This window comes from Botrytis porri (assembly GCF_014898465.1).
Source record: "Botrytis porri strain MUCL 3234 chromosome Unknown BPOR_011, whole genome shotgun sequence".
NCBI lineage: Eukaryota > Fungi > Ascomycota > Leotiomycetes > Helotiales > Sclerotiniaceae > Botrytis > Botrytis porri.
The window spans coordinates 987947-1011941 of NW_024066085.1; the positions used below are offsets into that span (position 1 = coordinate 987947).

At 39.5% G+C, this 23995-nt stretch overlaps 8 protein-coding genes across 8 annotated transcripts; 4 read left to right on the plus strand and 4 right to left on the minus strand.

Moving 5' to 3' along the window:
- Window positions 1-246: 246 nt before the first annotated feature.
- On the plus strand, window positions 247-633 carry EAF01_008330 (uncharacterized protein; the record flags this gene model as incomplete). Its single annotated transcript, XM_038916586.1, has 2 exons — window positions 247-435; window positions 499-633. 2 exons carry the CDS (start codon window positions 247-249, stop codon window positions 631-633), a joined length of 324 nt encoding a protein of 107 aa, XP_038767948.1.
- Window positions 634-1319: 686 nt separating this feature from the next.
- EAF01_008331 (uncharacterized protein) lies at window positions 1320-5725 on the plus strand. The gene is made up of 4 exons (XM_038916587.1): window positions 1320-1499; window positions 1551-4382; window positions 4431-4543; window positions 4592-5725. The coding sequence occupies exons 1-4, from the start codon at window positions 1471-1473 to the stop codon at window positions 5455-5457; spliced, it is 3840 nt and encodes a 1279-aa protein (XP_038767949.1). The 5' UTR covers window positions 1320-1470; the 3' UTR covers window positions 5458-5725.
- Window positions 5726-7472: 1747 nt separating this feature from the next.
- Window positions 7473-9179, plus strand: EAF01_008332 (uncharacterized protein; the record flags this gene model as incomplete). Its single annotated transcript, XM_038916588.1, has 3 exons — window positions 7473-7517; window positions 7672-8899; window positions 8953-9179. 3 exons carry the CDS (start codon window positions 7473-7475, stop codon window positions 9177-9179), a joined length of 1500 nt encoding a protein of 499 aa, XP_038767950.1.
- A 171-nt stretch (window positions 9180-9350) lies between these two features.
- EAF01_008333 (uncharacterized protein) lies at window positions 9351-10979 on the minus strand (the record flags this gene model as incomplete). The annotated part of the gene is made up of 1 exon (XM_038916589.1): window positions 9351-10979. One exon carries the CDS (start codon window positions 10977-10979, stop codon window positions 9351-9353), a length of 1629 nt encoding a protein of 542 aa, XP_038767951.1.
- Window positions 10980-13572: 2593 nt separating this feature from the next.
- Window positions 13573-14666, minus strand: EAF01_008334 (uncharacterized protein; the record flags this gene model as incomplete). Its single annotated transcript, XM_038916590.1, has 3 exons — window positions 13573-13937; window positions 13992-14431; window positions 14488-14666. 3 exons carry the CDS (start codon window positions 14664-14666, stop codon window positions 13573-13575), a joined length of 984 nt encoding a protein of 327 aa, XP_038767952.1.
- A 470-nt stretch (window positions 14667-15136) lies between these two features.
- Window positions 15137-17575, minus strand: EAF01_008335 (uncharacterized protein; the record flags this gene model as incomplete). Its single annotated transcript, XM_038916591.1, has 6 exons — window positions 15137-15965; window positions 16018-16179; window positions 16236-16380; window positions 16445-17169; window positions 17225-17297; window positions 17566-17575. The coding sequence occupies 6 exons, from the start codon at window positions 17573-17575 to the stop codon at window positions 15137-15139; spliced, it is 1944 nt and encodes a 647-aa protein (XP_038767953.1).
- A 2781-nt stretch (window positions 17576-20356) lies between these two features.
- EAF01_008336 (uncharacterized protein) lies at window positions 20357-21496 on the plus strand (the record flags this gene model as incomplete). The annotated part of the gene is made up of 3 exons (XM_038916592.1): window positions 20357-20971; window positions 20993-21416; window positions 21462-21496. The coding sequence occupies 3 exons, from the start codon at window positions 20357-20359 to the stop codon at window positions 21494-21496; spliced, it is 1074 nt and encodes a 357-aa protein (XP_038767954.1).
- A 67-nt stretch (window positions 21497-21563) lies between these two features.
- EAF01_008337 (uncharacterized protein) lies at window positions 21564-23810 on the minus strand (the record flags this gene model as incomplete). The annotated part of the gene is made up of 6 exons (XM_038916593.1): window positions 21564-21913; window positions 21968-22263; window positions 22946-23079; window positions 23223-23436; window positions 23506-23630; window positions 23682-23810. The coding sequence occupies 6 exons, from the start codon at window positions 23808-23810 to the stop codon at window positions 21564-21566; spliced, it is 1248 nt and encodes a 415-aa protein (XP_038767955.1).
- Between the last annotated feature and the right edge of the window lie 185 nt (window positions 23811-23995).

The window sequence follows — 23995 nt, forward strand, 5'->3', positions numbered from 1 at the left end:
ATACTTTGCTCGAAGTACTCGTATACAGAGTATATTCAGATTTTGGTGTTCCATTCATCGGCCCTTCCTTTCTTGTTCCACATTTAAGCTACACGCTCAAGCCTAATGCAGCCCCTCCAAAACTTCTCTTTCCTTCCAAGAAGTATCAATTTTATAAACTAACAACTTGACTCTTGACCTCAAAACATTCGCAAGCTATACACCGTCAACCGCTCACAATAGCCTTGACAAAGCAATATCTTCAAAATGGTTTACACCTTGACCGTTCATCTCTATGCCAACGAGCACCCAGAATCTATACCCCGCATCAAGGCCAAGCTCATTGAAGCATCCCGAGTCTACAAGCAGGACAAGGAAACTGTTGACTGGATTGTCATGCAAGATGTCCACGACCCTAGAGCATTTACCATTGTAGAGAGATTCGAACAAGAAAGTGTATGTGCAGCTTAGTCCTATTTCCCATGTCTCTATAACATGATACTAACTTGACCATTACAGAGTCAAAAGTACCACCTCGAGAACCCATACTGGAAAACTTTCGACCCATACGTCGTTCCACTCCTCGGCAAACCCATGGATCTCCGAAGACATGAGGAATTAGATATCAGCAAGGAGGTTGAGGTTCCAGCTTAAAGGATCTACCTAGCATCTATATCACCCAAATACGAGAACAAGGACAGCTGGGCAAACCCCTTGGCATTGTACTCTAGAACAACTCCCCATATATCAGGGACTGCTACTATGAGACACCAATGTAATAGGAGTATGATAGTGAGATTCTATGATTGATATCTCTAGCCTGCAGGCTTTGATTGCTGAAGTAATACTGTGAAGTATGTAAGAGTGTCAATGTTATGATTCTTGATGCTGTAAAAATACCTCTGGCTTTTGTACCCAAACTAGACTATCCTTAACCTTATGATTATAGATAGCTCTCAAAAAGAGTCAGTTGTGATTGTGTGGCTCCGTTAATCTATGAGAGCAAATTTGTGTTTCTCAGAGGGTAAAGCCGAGCCAAGAAGTATCGTGGTGCAAACAAAGACTTAATTTTTCGTCAACACTTTAAGTTAGTTGTATCTAATAACATACCATCGTACCCACACTGAATATAGGCTTTTATCACAATTCCAAGCTGGCTATAAGGCATTAAAACCCTGGTGGATAATACAATAGCTAGTAGTGAGATTGATGAAGTGTCAGCCTTGCATTTATAACAGCAAGGCTGTATCTCGCTAAGATCAGGTGATCACCGCATTCGGCGATTCTTGTTCCTTTCTAGATGTATTCGTCGATAACGATAAGGTATTAGCTAACATCAGTGTTATGATTCTCAGCCCTATTGTTCCATGTACATCTGCAAACACCCTTGAATTCGAATTCAACTCTTGAATTCCACGAATCTTTTTTGCTTTTGTCGTATATTATGGGACCTCGGTATCTCCCTGCGGACCGCGTCTTAATTCTTGCTCCATGGCTCCGGCTCCCATGACGCGGCAATCGTAAGTCAATATTTCCTTTCAACTTCGCACACGCGACTTATAAAACATTAGTGACTTGGTGATCGATTTGACAGGAGACGACGAGGAAATCTCTAACGCGCCTTTTGTGCTGCCGTCAAATCATGGCCTGATAATTCCTGGGACGTTTCCAGCGCCTTCAACTGGAATCTCGCGACCACATATAAACTCTCAGTCAGCCCATCACTCTGCGCCAATCCTACCAAAGAATCCAGTGTCAAGAGGAGCTTCAATGTCGACCTCCAATGGATTCACTTATGCGCCAATACTACCAGGCGCTACTGTCGCAACCAGACATATTCAACCCAATGATATGATACTATCCTCCGATATATTTGCAATAAAAAGACGAGATCGGGAAGGGAACAAAGACTTTAGCACACGGTCTAACCAAGAGCCATACCCTGAAAGAGAACATGCTCTGAAGAGAAGGCGAATTTCGAGGGTCCCGGAGGAGATTAGCTTAAATCAGGGTCTACAGCCCATAGTCGAAGATGTAACCTCCAGGCGACGGACAACGAGGGGAGTGGCCGGCCAGGACTATGCTCCACATCTCAACGGACAACTCCAACAAATCGTATCTGATCAAGAGCTGCACCTTACGATTGAAAATGTCCCCAAAGTTAGACGATCGACAAGGGGAACAACGGAGCGGGACTCCACTCAGCACTATAACACACACACTCGGGATAACGAAGAATCTACATCCCGACGAGCATCGATGCTAGCTATACTACCCCCTAAACGAGCCACCTCGAGCATTAACGAGTCTCCGAAATCCCCCGTCTCTCAACCTACTTCTGTATCTTCACAGGCCAATGATAGGTTCTCGGAGACGATCCATGATCAGGTGTTTATTCATATCAATGCTGCGATGGTGCGCCACAAGCAAACAATAGATCCAAAGAAACTCCATGAGATTGGCACTTCAGTTGCTGGTGTACTTGTGGACAGTCCTATGTTTGGAAACCTCAATCGATATAAACTGTCGCACGAGGATGAGACCGTGATATCAGAGAAAGTCAAGCATTACGTAGACGAGTTTGTTGCATATAGTCTGGGCCCACCAATATCTTTCAGCAATGATGTTAATGCTGCTGGCTCTCATGGGGACAAACAAAAAGTCAAGAACACAAGCAATGTTTCTTTCCAGAAACGAGGAACGCGATCTCGAACTCGACGTGTTCAAACAGAGTCAGATTCTTCTCCAACAGAGATTCAGTTTCTACAAAACGGCTTTCTGCCCAAGACAGAGAGTGGGGAATTGGCTACCTTAAAGCAAGCTAACAACAACACTGCGCACGTCGAAACAAACCTTGATCTAGCGGATACAACATCTTCTCATGATACAGCTTCCCTCGGACAAACTATTGATGGACAACCACGGCCATATATCGATGCCAGGGGCCGTGAGAGAATCCGCCGTGGCCTCCAACGCGTCTCTGATCAAGAAAGAGAGGTACTTCTAGGGCGTGTATACCACATTGATTTCGGTGAGGAAGAACTATCGATTATACGCAAAGTTTTGAAATCGCAAACACAACTAAAAGGAAAGCCAAGCATGGCACTACTCATGCAAAAGCAGACGCTAGAAGTACCTGAATTGGTCTCGTTATTGATATCGCAACCCTGCGAAGATCCTAGCCAGGGCCTTATTCAGAGTCGTGGGCCAGAATCATTGGCTGCTTTTCTCAGAGATGCCGCTACTGGCGAAGTATCAATAAATTCAAGAACCCTAATGGTAGGTCCCAAAAGGTCTCCCAGACAGTTTTCTGCGCTTTTAGGTCAACGTGAAGTACACGGCATGGCCCCCATTCGATCGTGCGGTGGTCATAAATCATACGTGCGAGAGATTAACTCTGCCCTCGAGGACTCATTGCAAAGAAAGGTTGAGTGGACAGATTGTTGCGGTGATATTTGGGCCATAAGTTGGACAAGTAGTGACGCTTTTGTATGTGGCGCGACTGCACATTCTGATAGCCACAATATGCAATACAACAAGCCAGGTAATCTCGTAGTTGGTTCTGTTTCCAAAGAGACCTTGGATGCAATGCCAGATCATCGTATTGCACGGCCAATTGTGAATGTGAGAGATAATGCTGAGAATGCTCTTGACTCTATGAGGCAAACTCAAGACCCCTGGCTTTATACCTCTATTTCGGCAATATCCCATAGTCACAATAGTGGCCTCACTTTTACCGCAAGCTTTGATGGAACTGTGAAGGTGTGGAGGGTGTCACCGTCTGATACTGGATCGTCCATGGATATATTGGGGACATGGCCGCACGAAGGAAAAGTCAATTTCGTCACAACCTCGGAGCACCATGATCTTGTGGCTACAGCATCTGATGTTCACAATAATGCTGTCCGTATTTATCGCCTCAACAATGACAACATAAGTGAATCGTCATTCCATACGTACAATGGCGAGAAAGCCGCTGAGCAAGCACGTGAGTTGCACGATGACAATTTATGGGCATACTATCCTGCTACCGTCCAATGGGGTAAAGCAGACAGTGTTTCGAATCTTTTACTCGTTGGCTACTCGCCCCGTTCGTTTAGCAATGACGAGGTTGATATCCCAGAAGACAAGAGAAACAGTGGAGAGTTATGCTTGTGGAATGCCTTTGATGGTTCCAAGGTTCCTATTGCTTCTGCTCGTGCCCAGAATGTCTTTGAAGTTGTCTGGCATCCTACCAGACCAACCTTTATCGCCGCTACCTCTTCCTACGGCCTTTTCAAAAGTGAGGCAAAAACGCAAATTAGATTATTTGCAGCAAGAACCGACAATGATAACTATACCGCTTTCTATCCAATTAGAGTTCTTGATTGCCCTGCAATGGATATCAACGAATTAACAGTCATGTAAGTAGGCTTTTTCAACCTTCGATACAGCGACTAATATAATCACAGGCCAAACAGCTTCCATCAGTGCTACGTAACGGCTAGCTGTACGGATGGCAATACTTATGTTTGGGACACTGGAGCAATTGGCGACGATGCAATTCATGTTCTTCCGCATGGAGGTGAGAATCCGCAATTCCTTTATAATTCATCATGCTAACTAATCTAAGAATCGCTTGATAACCCCTACCATGATATTCCTCGTGAGCTTGCAGACACCGGTGTTAAGTTTGCTGCTTGGGGAGAAACTTCTGACCGGTTTTATACCGGTGCTTCTGATGGCAGAGTTAAAGCCTGGAATATAAAGAGACCGCCCGGAAAAGCATTTGTTCGTGAAGTACTCGCGGCCTCTGGTGGGATCGGCGCCGGCGCATTTTCTTCGGACTTTTCCAAACTTATTATTGGTGATGCGACAGGAAAAGTTCATTTATTGACACGAAGCGAAGATGATCCTGAACTGGAGAATTCAGACCTCGAAGAGCCTGATGATTCATCGAGGGTTCAGCCTGGCAAAAATAATCATTTTCTTTCACATCGCAGAGGTCCCAGGCTAATCAAGCACCATCCGGAGCCTGATCCTCCGGACAACCACATTATACAAGAATTACCCGAAACAGGGGCTGGGATTTCAAATCATTTTGTTCAGAATAATTACATCACTATAAATCCAGATCCTGCTATTGGTGCAGTTCAAGGTCCAAACTATCATGAGACTAGCCTTTATCGCCTCGATGCACACGAAGATCAGGATGGCACCAAAGCCTTACTTCCTTACTACCAAGCTCGACAGCAGCATGATCTACATATAATCATGGCACCCCCGCCTTTTTCAATACTACCGAACCTTACACAAAGTTCAGATCTTATTGCTCATTTGCATAATCTATCTCTAAGTCTTGAGTTCGACATGCTGGAACCAATGACTCGCAGGCAATTATTGGAGGATAGGGCACAGCTCGAAGCGGATGATGACTTCGAGTATGAGGTTGGCCCAAAGATAGAAATATTTGGAAACAAGCGGTCTAAAAGACATTGATCAGATGGGCAGGATACAGCAGGTTGAAAGCAGGTAGTTTTGGCATTTCTAAATCTGTAAGTAAAAATAGGAGCAGAGCCGCTGTCAGGGTGGAGATATATGTAATACAACAAGGAAATATATGGTGAGAAGGCTTCATAGGTATATGCTATATTATATAGTGATATATTGGCATCTAGAACACGGGGATTGGATGATGATAATGACGGAGGTTACTTGTATCAAATGCAACATAGCGAGCATCTCAAAAATACAATGTCTTTACCTCACATTTATTATTAGTATGATACTAAGTGGTGTACTCGTCAATTTTCTGCTTGTTTGCGACTGCTATCATCAGAATTCGCAGCATCTGAAAAGTCCTGCGAGTATAATTCTTTTTGGCAACTTGCCAATTTTCTTTTCGCACCCACACGTCAAGTCTAGGACTTTTGTCACGTCTGATAACCCCAGAAAGCTATGTTTCTAGCTGTAACGAGTAGTGTGTCTACAATTTGTGAATTGAGAATAGTCATCGAAATGCCGCACAAACGGACAAGTGTCAATGTCAAATATACATCGATTTCTTTCACTGGGTTCCAGATCGTTCTAGGAAATGATTCGTTCTCACTTATGTTTGTGATGTTGAAATAGCTAGGCGATTAATGGATCTGCTTGTATGTAGCTCTTGATTTTATCTGGGTTAGGTATCCTTGCATAGGTGGTTTCATGCTGTGCACGTATAGTACGTGGAAATAGTGTGTGTATATTGAGTTCTATAGAGAGTATCATTTGGAAGACTGCGTATGCAATGTAATTGATACTCACGTGGTGTTTTGAATGTGTCAATATGTATTGTGGAAAGATTAGACGACGAAATGAAGAGGTATTCTTGTTCCGCAGAGTAAAGAGGCTTTAATGGTAGATCTTTCCGGTTTGAGAGAGAGAATGTGGGATAATGCACAAGGAATTTTATGTGGAGGGTGGTTCAGAAATGCATTCATTTACGCCAAACTTTCATCAACGACTTCTCCTTTGGAAAAATGAGATAGAAGTGTTTGCTTTATGTGACAGATTCATCAGAAGCTATGGTCTGTAGATTATGCGCAACTCGTACGAGTGTTAACGAAGTCTCGGGTTTGTTTGTATTGAAAAGGTATAGCGTGGAGCGTGACCAAATGGGGCTGACAGGTGACATTCTCCACGAGGGGACGATTTTATTTTGTCCACTTGCGAGGTTAAACTTAATGCGGCATCATAGTATTTGGGATTCTCGATAAAATATTGAGTGTTGATTCGCTGTTCAGTATGGAATTCTTGTATTAATTTAAAATTGAATAAGTACCGAGCCTAGCAGGGTCTTCATCTAACGGTGTCGCAGTTTGCTAAAGACAACTATCTAGAAGACAAACAGGCTTGCGCGAACCGGTGAGCTAGTATATTCATATCTCGGGGGGGGATGGATTGAGACGGTGGAGCGTTTGTTATCGGCTAATGGGAGTTGATTTTATTTCATGCCTGTGCAAGTCACATTGTCAGTTGCATGTTGTTGAGCTAGCAAGTATTTAACACCACTAAAGATACCTACTCATTTTCGGTTCATCCACATTTACCTGACTATTTTTCATTACAGTGCTCAATACATTTCTATTAGGCTACATTCACTCTTTCGCAATGCTCGATAAAGCAGGTTTGAGCGTGACAATCTGAGAGTCATTTTCTACAAGTGTTAGATCGCTCTCATCACTTTCTTCTGCATGGATGAAGAGTGAAGGTCTACAGTTGCATAGATGCACAAGCGTGCATATTATCGCCTGGCTCAAATTGTGATGAACAATAGTATCCCACTTTTAGGGATAAGTCAAAAAGTTCAGTGGGGCATGATTATAAGTAACTATCTTCTGCTTCATCCAATCTTGGATTTTGAGATTTATGCCTCCAAGAAACGAGGACACCCAAACTCCTCATCTATTCCCCAATCATCTAACAAAGGATCGCTTCCAGCTCCAAAGCAAATTACTCTCAGGAAGAAAGTCATGCAAGGCGAAAAAGCTGCACCAACTGTCTCAAAAGGAAAAGGAGTAAATCATGGAGGTATATCGACCAATATTAATCCCAAAATGCCAACCCTAATGAACTGGCTGCGCAGCGGAAAGTCAACGAATATCACAGCATCATACAAAGAAAAAGATAAACTGAGGTCAAAAGCTATATACGGATCAGGAGATCAACTAGGCCTTGAGGATATCAGGAGAAGAATCAGTCTCCGAAGAGAGAGAAGTAACGGAATACAAATCCATCTCTGAAGAAAATGAAACGCCTTCGAAACGGCAGAAACAAAGCGACGCTGCGTCAGATAATAGGAAATTATTATCGAGTCCTGGTACAACTCTCGCTACACCAAAGAAAAAGAAAGCCAGCTCTCCTAAGTCCCCACGCAAAACTACCATACCTCAAGCAAAGAAACCGAAGGCTCCCAAATCTCCAAAGACTGACACACCCAAAGAATCAGAGAAAGTAAAACCCCCCAAGGGCGTCATAATCAGAACCCAATACGTTGCAAACCCCGCCGCGGTTTTTATTCCCCCTATTGAAATCTCCCACAAGGACCTGACGGATTCTACACTCGACGGAGAAGGCGAATTAGTATATCAAGGAGAACGAAATAAAGAAGATAATCTGCTATACTGGTCTTTGAATCACCGAATAGTCGCTGAAAAATACGACCGTCCCGCAGCGGAATATTTCGAACCACCTAAAAAAACATTGAAGAAATGGCGTGCGTATTGTGCGTTTCGCGGGTTGGATACTTCGGGTACGAGAGAAGAGATGCAGGAAAGAGTGAAAGATTATTTTGGATTTGTTGGATTTACGGAACACGATGAAGGTGATGAGAATAGTGACAACGATGAATCAATTGCAGAATCAGAACGTCTAAGGGAAATAATCGAGGCAGAAAATCATCGTCCACGGGACCCATTCTGGCGTATCCAAAACGAAGCCGAAAGAACTCGATTATGGAGCATCCTCTCCACAGACCAGCAATTCGAAAGCAATATCTCACTCTTCATCACTGAGAATATAACTGACTCTAGAAACCACGACGTGTGGGTATTCAAAACACGTCCCAAATTTAACGTCGCTGAGTGGTTTAAATTTTTCGAACAATATCGAGCTCAGGATATCGGATTAGTATTCACCACTCCGCCTAACTCTCTACCTTTAGAAAATAAAGAAGATAAACCCCCCGAGATAAAATATCAGCGTGGGAAAATGGTCGCTGTACCGTTCTCTAAAACCCACTGGGGAGGAGCGTGGGTAGCTACGGGTTTTGAAAAAGGGATGATACTCGCGGGGACTCAGATCCTGGTAAAGCGAAAGCTTGAGCAAATGTGCGAAGAGGTCAGAAGAGGTATAATTGGGAGATATATCATAGATTCCAGAAGTGCAGGGAAACTAACTGGTGAGTGGGAGGTATTTACAATCACCCCCTATTTGAACCAACGTTACAAGCAGCGAATTCATCTCAGTCCTCAATCGCGAGCACATGGATCGTAAAAGAACAACAACAAGCACAAGCTCTATGGAATCGCGAGGATGCAGATAACAGAACTTCAGATCTTACATATCAATACGGGAAAGTGGTAAAAGAGAATGTTTCGTCAACTCAAATTGTTTCGTCTCCTGCGCTGCTGCATAGGCGCGCTTCATTGAGTATTTTGAAAATGCTCGCTGTGCGGTGAGAATTTTGAGGCTGTAATAAGCAGTTGATACATAGAATTCCAACTTTCATATAAAAACGGATACTCGAGTAGATTGATCTCATTGTCTGGTATTCTGGACTGGTAGATTAGATATGAACTCTCGTCCATATGAAATCAACATTCCAACCAAATCCAGAAAGCAAAAGCCAATCATCGTACCATCCTCTGCGACAATTCCCGATCCCTAATCAACAACGTAAACACCAAAGCCAATCCTCCCAACGCCAACATCAGAAAGAAAACAGCTCTTACAGCACCCATATAAGCCTGCAGAGCCAATTCTTTCAACCCCTCCTCAAGGCCATTAACAACCCTGAAATCCTCAATAATTCGCTGGATACATTCGGCTGCATTATCTATATCCCCTAACTTCTCCCATAATAATCTGCCCAACACATTTTGAAACGTAAATCCCGCTGCTGAAATCCCCAGTACCGTTCCGGTTGAACGAAAGGCGAAAAGTGCGGACGTGATAACCGCCTGATCTTTTGCTTTCACCGACGACAAAAGCGCAAGAATAGTTGTGGTAAGCGTAATTCCATATCCGATATTAATGATGAAAAACCCGACAAAGGGAGGCCAGACAGATGTCTGTAATGTAAATGTACAGATAAATGTCATTCCAAGAATATAGATTACTTGGGATGCGATACCGAGTTTGTAGAATCTCCCGGTACCTTTCACTATGATGCCAGCAATCATGGAGGCGATAGCTGTGCCGATTGAGCCGGGGATTAAACGGAGACCAATTTTTGTAGCGGTGTAGCCCTGGGCTTCGAGGAAGAGGGGAAGATAGAATATCATCGCAAAGCGGGAGGCGGAGGAGAAGGCATTTGTAAGACAACCACCAGCAACGGAAAGATCGCAGAGAAGAGGAAGTGGTATGATTGGTTCTTTGGCGAATTTGAGTTCGGTGATGATGAAAACCAGGAGGGATATTAAGGATAGGGGAAGACTGATTAGAACGATGGGACTGGTCCAAGATACTGTGTTACCTCCGGCGCTCATACCAAGAAGTAATGCAACAAGCGTTGTGAATAAACTGATTGAACCCAAGTAATCGATCCGTTTGAGCTTTGATTTTCCCTCCCCATCATCTACGGTGGGTATACGTATAGTGAACCATGTCCATATCGTAGCCAACAGCGTGATGGGAATCTGCAATAAAAATGTAGCTCGCCAATCCAGGGAGTCGTTGATCCATCCTCCAAGTACACCACCAATACCGGATCCTACGCCTAAGATCATATTTCCAATACCTTGCCACATACCTCTGTCTCGTAAAGGCACTAAATCAGACAGAAGAAAAGTGGCAATGGCCATAATTCCTCCCCCTCCTAATCCTGCTACCACTCTACCAGCAATCAATACCCATTCCGTTTTCGCACTTGCGCACATGTAATTTCCCAAGGCAAACACAATGTTAGCGAGTACAAGTCCGCTCCGTCTCCCATAGATATCAGTAAGCTTTCCAGACAAAGGCTGAACTGCCGCATTTGCTATGAAATATGCAGAAGCAAGCCATGGAAGATGAGACAATGAACCAAATGAGGAAGTTATGGGCGATGAGAGTGTAGCGATCATGGAGGAATCAACAGCTGCTACGAAGGCTGATAAGAAGGGTCCGACCATGAGGATCCATACGTGGAGTGTGGATGGATCGTCTGGGACAGCGGAATTGGTAGTCGAGGTATCGTCATTGGGATAGAGGAATTCAGATTGGGGTTCTGGTGGTGGATTGAGTAGCGGGGTAGTTTCGGTGGGGGTTTGTGTTGTCATTGGAAGTATTCGGCTTGATGGTCAATTGACCACAAAAGATACAGGAGATGATGGAAGAGTGAAGATGAGAAACCACTTATATGTAGATAATGAGGTGTGATCAGCGGAGCCAAAAGTCGGTTGACATACTAGGTACCTATTCATTATTGGCTCCCCAAAGCTAAACCGGGGGAGCGGGGTAAAGCAACCCGTGGCATCAACCCGACGTTATTACGATGCATCTGCATATTATTCTGCGATCGCCAATGGATAGTCAGTGCCACTTGAACACCGCAGCGAGCGCAAAGTGTTCAGAATCTCGGTAGGAGAAGAGATTGGCTTGGAACCTATATAGACTATAACGAGCCTCTATGTGCGAAGAAATGAGCCAGGATCATTAGAGAAGCCACAAACTAATGGCGAGAGACAATCTATACCAGGTCAATGGACATCATCGGAAGTGGCTTTTTTTCTATCTCGATTTGCGCAGCTGTATATAGGTATTGTTATATATGCCCAAGAGCCTTCTAGATATATCGTCCCGCCATGGAACTTCAGCTGTCCTGTTGCGGTAATCACCTTTCTCAAATTTTGAGTTGAACGTCGTACAACCGATTTATGACGGATAAATCAATGCCTCGTGAAGCATCTAATTGCTTTGTGATGGTATCCAAAGCGTGAGAGATGGCAACAGGGAGGTTTGAAAAATACGAGCTCAGAAAATTGATTGATCATGAAATAAAACCGGTTCATATGAAGTGAACGATCGACATTCTATGAAATATCCGGCTGTACTCATATTCTCATATCAGTCGATAATAACAATATCTTCAGGGTCGGCGATGAGGAGAAAGAGGTGATTAATAAAGCATCATCAGCTGGCAACAAAATACAAATGTCACGCTCAGCCCCTCGCAAGTTATTAATAAGCAATAAGCACGGATCACTAGTAGATGCACAGACTTACGGGACATGTGCTTTTTGAAAATATCCTCAAAATAAACAATCCTAAATATAAACAATTAATTCAATTTCAAAATACTATTGAATATATAATTAATTAAATGTGAAATTACTTTTATTAATAAAGAATTATATAGAGAATATAATTCATGAATAAAATTTAAGTTTTATAATAAATTTGATTGATATTATGTGAAAGAAAGTTTACATTTTATTTTAATTTGATTAGGTATATTAAAATTTATAATTTATTGATAATTTAAAAAAAAAAAGATTTATTAAAAAGAAAAACCTTTAAAAAGACTTATAATTTTTTTAAGAATTTAGGGGGATTTATATTAATTAATAATAACATTTGTAAAATATTTATTTCGCCCTCTTAAAATAAGCTATGAATTGAGTTTTATAAAGTGATAATTAATTACTTCAAATTGAAGATAAAACAATATTCGCTATAAATTTTTTTAAAGAGATTTATAAATTGAGGTTAGTACTATAAAATTGTTTATTTAGAAAAACATTTTAATAATCAAAACTATAGAAAATAGATCATTTTTAATAAAATATATAAGTATAATACTATAGAAGGATTTTAGAAATATATTTTATGTATAAACGAAATATATATGGATTCTGCTTTTATAAGAAAGAAAGAGATATTAAAAAAAAGCTGAAATTCAATATAAACTAGAAAATATAATGGAATATCTTTTATTAAAAAGTAATAAAATCTATTATAGAGTATAGATTTCTTTTAAAAAAAAAGTTGAAAAACTTGAATTCTATTACGATAAGAAGGAATATACAAATAAACTAATATCTATATTTAAGTTTAGAAAGTATTTCAAGATTGAAAGTCTTAAAGATTATAAGGAAAGATTTTGTATATAAAAAAGTGAAAAACTATATTCTAAGAATATTAAGCTTTAGGATAATATTATAATACAAAAATATTATATAGAATAATTACTTTCTATTTATATAAAAACAATTAAAAGATTATAAATAAAAGATTTCATATATAAATAGCTTTTAATAAAGAATAGTAAGTTAATAGTTTTTATAAATTCCTTAAATAAAGAATATATATAATCGAAATTGTAATAGTTATTAATTATTTAATTATAATATTATCTCATTTTAGATTTTTTGAAGTTATATAGACTATCCCGTGAGTTTGTGCACTCATTGGTGGATCGCCAGGGTGAAGTTATAAGCTTATTAATTAGTCCCTGCTGAAAATCTAAGCTCGATTAGCCTAGAGCCCTGGATCTTCAGCGTTCACTAGGCATTTCACAAGGGTTTACAGCGCCTAGAAATAGCCTCCTTGATTATTCCAGCAGATACTCCCCATGTCAATCCTCCACCAGAGGAAGTCATCTCAACTTAATAAGAAAATTGAGATTTTGAGACGGACATGTAGAACTTGAGACAAACTCCCGCAATTTGTAGTCGTTCAGCTTTAGCCTTGATGTGATCCTATTCTTCTTGTAAGAATATAAGATGTTTGTTCATAAGAGCCTGTAGATTAGCATTGAATAAATTGAACATGGAATCATATCATCATAAACTCAATTATTTAGCAGTATCCATAAATAAACATTAACTAATCATTTGTGAAGATTGTTCACAAAGAACAGTGCAGCAAAGTTCAGCACTTCTCCGTAACTTCAAGCTTCTCCTCGACCCTCAATTTACGTTCACGAGTATCGCAACCAAGCCATAGAAGATCCGGCCTGCTATAGTGTCCACAAACATCCAAGAAACTTCGCGCAAATAGCGCTTGATCAAGATCAATATCTCCATAGACAATTCCTTCAGCTGTAGAATTGAGAGGCGTCGACATAACCCGACCATCGGGTCCAATAATAACCGAAGCACCACCTCCTGGCGCCGACATCAACAATCCTCCTTCTGAAGAATTGGCGTTGACTCCTTTTTCTGTGATGACAGTGGTGGCATGAAGAACGAAGGTTTGAGATTCAATGGCATATACTTGGGAAAGGGCTTGACATCCTGGCAAACATGTATTAGTGACACCCTGAACTTGAGAGAATTGTGTTTCTTCACCTTCCAGAGACATTGACCATAACTCAGGTCCACCAGTATGATTAACAATGGGTGGCCATGCCGAGCAATGAATTTGCTCCCTTTGATGTAAAGTATGATATTTCAACAATGGTTGACAATGTTCCCAGCAAGCCAGAGTTCCAACGTTTCCAACGCGAGTCGAAGCAACATTCATAAGACTATCTCCAGAAGAGTCTCCAAAGATCGTACGTTCCATATGAGTAGCCTTTAGCTTCCTTCTCTTCATGGCTATCGTTCCATCGCCATCGATGATAGCTTGCGCAATGTACAATGAGTTATTGTCGTTCTCTGAGAATCCTAAAGAGACGACGATTCCATGCTTCGCGGCACAGTTTTGGATGGTTTTCATCTCATCAGAATCGACGACTAGGGAATTCTTGATGTATTTGGTGGAGAGAATCGGGTCGACTGGGCGAGTCCTTCTATTCGGTTAGTATCGCAAATGGAATGGGATTTTCGACATTAAGTTTCTCACCATATCCACGCGGGATAGCCTGGAATGAATGCTTCTGCGAATGTGACCAACTGCGCACCGTTCTCTGCAGCCTCTGTGATAATACCACATGTTTTTTCTACCGACTGTTGTAAATCAAACCATTCTGGCTCGTGCTGAGTAACAGCTACGCGATATTTTGTAGAAGTTGAGATAGTCATGTTCTAGTAGACTTATGATAGATTTTGGTAGAGAGGTTGTAGTAAGATGAACAAAGTGGATACCACAGTGAGCAATTTCTTTGTTCTTATGTATTCAAAATCCGAAGATTGTAATATCTCGGAACTCCATGGATTTGGTGAGATTATATCAGGTAATGTTGTGCGTGAATACCCAAAAAGAGAAAATTCAAAGTACAATAAGATACTACATAGCTTTCCCCGCATTCGATAGCTCTTATCATGCGGGTGAAGCCCCCGCTGGCCGATAAGACAATGGTTAGGCTTACTGATGTACCGCTAAAAATAGGAATTCCGCGGTACTAATTCCGCTTGAATATTTCAAGATCTTACTTTCTCCTTGGAGAAGTAAAATCATATGTCTTGCTCGGGCGTAATACGCACAGTCAACGACTACATCGCCCGACTGATCGCCAAATGTCTGGAAATTCTTATCTTTAGTATCTCCTAGACTATTGTAGACCGGGATTGCTTTCGTCGAAAAGCCACTCGAGACTTGATTGATACGCAATATGTTCAGGCAGATTGACATGCTCCAAAGCATTTTCAAACAAGCTTGGATCCCACAGAGCTCCACAGTCATTACCGAAACCAGTATGTGTGTACCTATTCGCAACTTCACCCACATCAAATCCATGAGGTATTTGAGCGCCACTAGTAAAGACGTTTGGAAATTCTTGCATCGGTACCATGATTCGATTGCGGCCTTGATGAATCTCCCTTTCTGGTAGGCGCTGGCTCAATCGTATTGGCAATGCCCACACTACTTTCCATTTGGCTGCGAGCTCTTGAATTTCTCGTATCGCCCTGCTTGCTTGTGGCAGCCACGTACTCTGCATCTCGACTAGAGCATCCAAACAACTTTGCAGGCTATTGGCAGATTGCCTCCCTAGAGAGTTGCGACCAGATGTTGCATTCAGTAAATGAATTACGGCAGCACTAAGGATGTAATCTATAACTTGAGGATTGGCATCAGCGAAACCACGAAATTTTCGATAGGCTCGAACAATTCGAGCTATCGAGGCAGCAGCATTTGTCGCTGATCTCAGGGCAAAGCTCAAAGTTTCCGAGCCCTTGGGCTCATTCAAAAATGGTCGATGAATGAGCAATATTGCAGTATGATATGCTAACTGGAAAAGAAGGAAAGTTTGCGGCATGAAAGTCTTACTCAGAGCTAGCTTATCGTCGGTACTGGCATAAAAATCTGTGAGTGCTTGATGTGCGCACTTCAACAGATTTTGCCGTTGCTTAGCTTTCAAACCATCCCATTCAAACGCATACCTGATTAATAATGTGAGCTGATTGTTTCTAAGTTATGACACAAAAAACCAACCTTTGATCCATGAAAGAGTCCCAAATATGCCATAGCTGGCAGAACTTATCATGAGCTAATTCATCAGGTAATGGGTTATGACCCAAAACACTGAAAAATGAGGATATGCGAATACGTTGCCAGTGTATGGTGCAATTCATCCCAAGACTTGAGGTTACCATGCTGTATGTATAGGTTATCATCAATGTATATTGTAGTCTTTGTACAGATAGACTTACCGATCCACCGAGAAATAAGCCCAAAAAGACCTTATTCGGCGTTTACGAACGTAGTCATCGGCCGCGGAATTGCGAGTCAAAGTCAAGTCTGGCAACTTCCCTGATCCGAGGCTGCTCACATGAAGCCCAAGATGCAATATCAAGCCTGTGGCCATAGCTACAATAGTTCCATCAATAGACGTTTGAGCAAAAGACGAAAGGAGATATACCTATATAAGTGTAGGCCATGCTATTATTCTCCAGCATCAACTCTCGCCACGATAATAATGCAAGTCCTTGAACAACCAAGTCACTCGGATGATCCCGTATACATCTCAATAGGATATTCTCAGCAGATGTGGCATGATGACTACTTAACTCCTTTGCATCTGGCTTTGGAGAAAGAAAGGCACCCACGGAAAGTAAAGCATGATTACGGAAGTCAAAATCCGGCTCTGTTGAGAACGTGGTCTCTAAAAGAATGGTCTGCAACTCTGCTTGTTCTATAAATTGATGATAAATATTGAATGCAGCCATGAAACACTCAACGAGATGTGTTCGCGTTTCTGTGTAGAATCCGATTTTGCCACTGTTCATATCAGGATTCAAGTTCTCAGTTGGAATTGAATTCTGTCCAGAGGCTGACTTGTTCCTTGGGATGGTAAATGACGGTTCACCTTTCTCCTCGATATCCATGGTTAACATCAATGAAGCAAGCTCTTTCATTGCAGTCTGCGAGCATGGATCATTGGGCCCATCAATGTTTTCTGGAGTCATGGCCTCAGATTCATAAGTAAGCGAACTGGTGGTAACGGGACTAGATATAGGCAAAACCTCATGGCCCATATATTCTTCAGATTGAGGCTCCGAACTTTGATAAATTGCAAATTGAGCCTCCAAAGCTTTCACTCTGTCTTCAAGGTTACGGACATAGCTATCATCACAATTTTTACGTCTGTACACATTAGTTAAGCTGGTGGTGTTGACTGATTCAATCAAATGAAACGTACTTTCGCGAGATCTCTGGGGGATAGTAGCACAGCTTCCCTCCCTTTGCACATAAAGCACATGTTGGCCTCTGGCCTTAGCACTAATCACGATTAGTATATAATGCTACGGAGTATTCTAGGTCATATTTTGGTGTCAATTGATACCTTTCTTTTATTCTTTCGACATTCTTCACAAGCAACTTTGATTCGTAGACGTGTGTGCTCATAAACCCGCACGTTTGATATTGTTCTTGCAAGTTGAAATATACTACATAGGACAATAAGCTAAACGAATCCTGTTAGTAAACGATGTGACATGCATATAAAGATGTCATTGTCTTCTTCCCACTGGTAGATCTTACATTTCTTCATTCGTAATGGAATTGTTTACGCGGTCAGCAAGGCCAACGATTGACGGAGACCTTTCCCTTGGCTTTCAAATATAGAAAGATTCACATTGAAAGCTGGTTCCTGGTACCTAGGTATGTTTAGCAATCGCTATTACAATTTTTCAGGTCGTCGTCGTGGACAGGTATTAAGTAGTAATAAACTTATGGTCTGAGCTTTTAAGCTAACGTAGTTTAATACCGAGTGGGCTATATCACCGAATAAGCTATTTTCATCTCAATTTATACTCTTTATATTCAATATACATTTTATCAACTATTTATTATAGAATCTATAAATAAAAAAGTACATTTACTTTTAGTTATTGAAGTTCTTCAAAAAGATAAAAAACTAAGTATTCAACAAATTACTCAGTTATATAATATACCTTATATAACAATTAATTATAAAATAAATAATTTACTTTTGTATATAAAAACTCAAGCGAATTACTATAAGATTATAGATTTAAAAGAAAAAGTGATTATTTAATATGTTTTTGATATAAATTCAAAAGGTTTTTTATTTAAATTTAAGAATATAAAAAATATAGTAAATTATATTTTCAAATTAAGGGATACAAAATACATTAAAAAACTTTAAGCATATTGATTTATAAAGTATTGAATTAAATTAAAAATATATTTTAATTGCATTTATAATTTTCAAAAAGTTTTTTACAAGGATTTTAAGCTTTTTAAAGAATAATTTCAACTAATTATAAATATATAAGCGAAATACAATATTTTGAATAAAGATTTTTATAATTTTAACGAAATAATCTTTATAATAGAGATTATATATATAATAATAATAATAACTAATATTAAACAAAATGATAAAAGTAAAGTAGTATAGTTAAACAATCGAGAATAGGTTATAATAATAATATATAGAAATAAAAAGGGTAAAACTATTCCCCTATTTCTAGTAGTTCAAAGATAGATTCATCTTTCTAATTAATATACCGAAACCAATTTTCCTATGAATTGAGCTATTAAATCTATATCTAATAAATGAACAATAATAAAATAAATTTAAAATAATTAAAATATTTTAATAAGTATATTAAGAATTAAAAAAAAGCAAATATTGAATATTGGTATTAAATGGACATAAAAGTTATAAATCAAGAGCTTTTTAAGTATATTATAAAAAGAATAATATTAAATATATATGTTTACTATTGTATTTAAGTTATTTAATTTAATTATTTAATATTAATTATTTTAGTAATCTGAAATTTTTATATGATAATCAAATTGATAAATTTATTAAGTGTTAGGCAGACTTAATAAGATGTGTATATATAATATGTATGAGTAAAAGGGTTGTCTTATTTCTGTCTACCCTCTTTATATGAAAAAGGAGTTACTATATCTATATATATATACTACCCCCACTTATACACTTCGTATATATATGGGGTAAAGCATGACATATAATATTATATTGTTGGTCATGTATTCCGACATTAAGGTATATATTAATTATATTTCAAAGATTAAATTCTTTATAGTTTTTAAAACTATATATAAGAAATCAATTATTTTTCAAAATATGAAATCAAAATTCTAAGGAATAGGTTTAATATTATTTAATTCTAAAACTATACTTTCAAAATTAGATATTCGAATTTGTACACCTATCCCTTCCTCTTTCAATCTAGACTAATAAATCTTTCAAACTTCTTGTAACTCAATTAAAGCTTTTTTTCAATTAACATTAGTTAAATCTTAAATAAATTATTATTAATCAAACTTCTTTACACTTTTATTTAAGATTGTACTAGTTTTAGTTAAGAATATAAAAAGATTAGCTTATAAAAATATACTTTTGAATGTAAAGATTTATATACTTCAAAAAACAAATAAGATATTAAATAAATATTAATATATAAAATTCTTTTAATTATATTAAAAAAGAGTATTTATTAAATAAAAGACTTTTAATATATTATTTTAATAAAAGGTTGATATTCAGATTCAATATAATAAATGTTAAAATGAAGGGAATCTTAATAAAGAAGTATTTTTTAATAGATACTATAATAAATATAAAAAGTCAGGTTATAATATAAGAATTTATTAAAATAATATAATAGATTCTAAATTATTAAATTCTTAATAATTTAAATTAATTGATTTAATGATTATTGAATAATTTATATTTGAAGGTGTAAATTGAGATGAAAGTGGTCCACTCGGTGATATAGCCCACTCGGTGTTAAACTACGTTACGCAAAACGTGGTTAGTTAGACATCAATAGTATAGAAGCGTACCGGCAACTTCCTGGGACTAATATACCGTACATATTCCGGACAACTTCTTTGAAATCTAATCTCTTGCATCCGACAAAGAAATCATTCCAAAACTGACGTATTTTCAGCTGTGTGTTTCCCAGACATGATGTTGTGCAATCTCGATAGCCTTTCTCCGCAGCTAAGTGGCATCAGATTACCCGAACGCAGTCTTACTATATATTGAATGTCATCATGTATACATGATCATGTCGTTCAGGCGGATAATACATCCGCAACATGAAGATAAGAGCCAGCTATGCTGAAATTAAGTGGCACCCAGACATGGGCAAGCTTTTCATAGGCACCATAAGGAATTACAAAAACTCTTTCAGATCCTTCTATACTGTTTTCATTGTTAGTACTTTCTCAGACGCTCAAAAGTCAAGATATTACATGATATCTAGAGATAAGTGTGAATCCCACAAACTATCTACTATAATTAGCTTCATAAACATTGTCCATCATGGTTTTCCTTCTTAATATGGACGGAAAAGACTACATCTTTACCTACGGAATTTTTGGCGTCCAACACGAAGAACTTACTCCAGAAAAAGCAATTTTCATCTCTGCCCTCTACATACTACTCTCTTCATCTGCCAATCGTGTCGACCACCTTCAAGATGAAAGTCACGGGCTTCCTCGTCATAGTCCCAAATCTACAACTTTCATCGCCTACTGGCTGTCCTCTTCCTCCTACCTATCATTCCAAGCCTCCTCCTCTGTTCAAGAATTCTGGAACTCTCTCCCTTCAGATGCAGGTGTCTGGCGCGAAGTAATGACCATCCCAAAATCGCGCTTCATGTTCGCCTCAAGTCAACCCGTCGCCTCAGCAATGGGCACTCGCCTTCCCCTAATACAAAGTTCCGACGAAGGATACTGGGGCGTATACCGTCATCGATTATCCGAAACGTCAGATTCCTATACCGATCCTAAAGATACATTTACCTCCGCTTATGTGACTTCCACCAAAGCGAAACCTAACGAAACGAGAAAAATCATCGATATACCGAATACCCGTAGTTCCAAAATAATATTAGGGAGAGTAACCATCTCCAACCCGCCCGAGAATCTCGTTTTTGTCCGTGAAGGACAACGCTAGTCAAATATCCCACCCGCGGAAACAGAAGCCTGGCTCAAACAAATAAATCCACATGCCCAATCCTGGATATCTCATCTCGACACTGAACGGAACAAAAATGGCGTAGTGGCATTTACAACACACATAGGCCACGAGAATCCCACCCCAGAGATTGTGAATGAAGAGTTTGATGCCAAAGCAGATTTAGAGCTCGATACCGAAGCTATTGTTGAGACGAACCAACTTGCATATTTCTTGGATCTGTCGCATTTTGAGCAAGCAGGCCGTTCACATAAAGGTCATGTGGAATTGAGAAAAACGGTTATGAGTCTTTATGGACCTGGGGGTCAATTGGAAAAGGGAAAGTCGGTTTTGTTTGTGGAGCTGTGTGTTTTGAAGTCAGGAGATTTGGACGCCGAGTATATTGGTTGCACTGAAGGCTCAGGTTTGATGTATTTAGCTAATTTATAGTAAACTATGAAATCAATAGGAATTCCCTCGCCAATCATCAAGGACAAACGTTAACAAAATATCCTATCCTCTATTGAAAAGTCCTCGATCTTGTTCTGAAAATGCATCCACCATTTACTCATTAATCACACCAAAATATTCTATGGTGGAATTCTCTCGTCTCCGAATGTACATTGAAAAGGGAAAATAGATGAACCCTAAGCACATATTGTAAATAATAATGATATGGCGCATGACCCACCCACGCTTCATCGGAATCGTCGAAAAAAGGATCTTCAAGTGTGGAAGAGCAAAGCTCTCCCAGTCGATAAGTATATGTTTCGAAATCGAGTCTCCTCTTTTTGGATTCATCATAATCCCAGGCACAGGCAGCTTGGGCAATTCTCTCCTCCTTCTCCGTCCAATCTTTTCCGCTCTGTGATGAAGAGGTAGTATCATCTGAGAGAGCGGGGGAATGTCGTGAAAGGATATCTAATTCCATGGTAAGTATTTGAGCAAAAAAAAATCAACACGGATGGTACTTACCACTTTCTTCTGTCTCTGAGTTTCTGATCTTTTCGACATAACCCTTAATAATGTCATATTCAATCTGTTCACACATTTCTTCAACCCTCTGCTTCACCAAAGCTCGAGTTCTCCTGATTCCTTTCTCAAACCCACTGCCGGCCCACGTTCCTCCCAAAAATTGATGATCCTTAAAGTCAGATGTTGCTTCGTCTGATAGCCAAGAGACCCCATCTATAATACCTCTCTGAAATCTTGTAACAGCTGGGCGACCGTCTGGAAATTGCGGATAAGTCGTGAAAATGAAACCTATATCACTGCACTCCAGAGCTTCCTATATCTCCAACCATTTTTTGGTCGGAAATTTTAGACAAATTTTGAAATTCCAGAAATCCCGAACAGGATTTTTAGCAAGTAATTACAGTCCACCAATGGGTGCACAGACTCACGGGACAACGTGACAGGAAAGCACAATTTCACACTTAAATTTATCAACTTCAAAATTCAATTAAAATTTAATATACGATTTGATATTAATTAAATTGATCTATTGTATTTTTCAAATATTTAAAAAATAATATGTTTAAGATTCATTTCAAAGAAATTAAATTTAAGCTCAAAAAACAAATAAAACAATTCCCTATCAAATATTTTAATGGGAAATTATATAATCAATTATTTTAATCACTTTAATTTTTATTTCTTTTATTCAAATTTTTTGTTATAAAGAATCTTTATACTTGAAAACTGTAAATTTCAATTTCGAAAGAATTTAATAATAAACCAAATTTTGATTAAATTACATTATTAAAATCACTCTTTTTGATGTGAAATTGTGCTTTCTTTTTGAGTATCCCGTGAGTCTGTGCACCCACTGGTGATCTCTTTAAGAACGCGTAGAATATTCGCTTCGAGTCTTTGTTCTATTTGCAATGCCTCCCACAATTTGGTTCTTTCGGCCTCATTACGTTGTTGCCACGAAAGTTGAGATTTGCTGACCTGAGGTGGCATAACCAAGTCAGGTACAAAACCTCAGATGAACTAGAAGACTCTGAATACATCTGAGGTTCTTTGGCCTTGATATAATCTCTAAGTCGTTGCTGCATCTCCGCAAGTTTTCCAGAGGTGTCCAACTTTCGGAAAGCGCAATATGCACGCCATTTCTTTTGCGTCAATTTGGGCGGTCCCATCATGTATTTGCCAGTATAGGGATTAATCCGAGGATTTAACCACCACTTTATCTTTTATCCCCTTCATTTAGCTCTCTATAACATACTAATTGGCCCGATCCATTGCGAGTGAATCCCTCCATTTTGCCACTTGAAGCATCAGCGACTAGGGGCTCGATAAATACAGCAGAAGGATCGGATGTATATTCCGTTCTGACCTTAACACCCTTCGACTTGGGTGTTGCTGCTTTTCGTGGAGACGATGAAGGGGCTCTCTTTTTCTTAGGCGTCGCAGGTTCTGCTGGTGGAACGATACGATTACTAGGCTCCTGATCGTCATCGTCATCATATGTGACATTTCTTTTCTTCTGACGCTTTGCTACCAGCTACTCTCCATCTGACTCAAGTTGCTCTTGATACGAGAGTATAGCTTTTCTCTGTCGTCCGCTGCTCCTCGTGCCATCGGCTGGCGCACTTGTCGAATCTGCACTCATAAGAACATGTTCTCCTCCATCCTATGCTTCAGAATATTTTGTATCATAGATGGCTTCAGAAGCAGAACCAACTGGAACAGGACTCTTAAGCGGTCTAGCTCTTTTCTTGGGAAGATTTTCGCTCGGGGTGGAAGCCGGCTCTTCCTTGCTCGATTGTTGCAATATCAATGACAAAGGGGCGGGGACAGTCTGGGCATCCATCGTATCAGATCCTCATCAGGTGATGATTGCAGAAGTCCCCATTCTAGACAAAAGAGGACTTCAAATACAATGAAAATGCACTTACATGGATCCACTTACGAAATCGAACGAGCTCGTTGTCGAAGTTTGCCTTGCCTGTGTCAAATGAAGGTCTTTGAATTTTGGAGTATGATTTTGCAAATTGA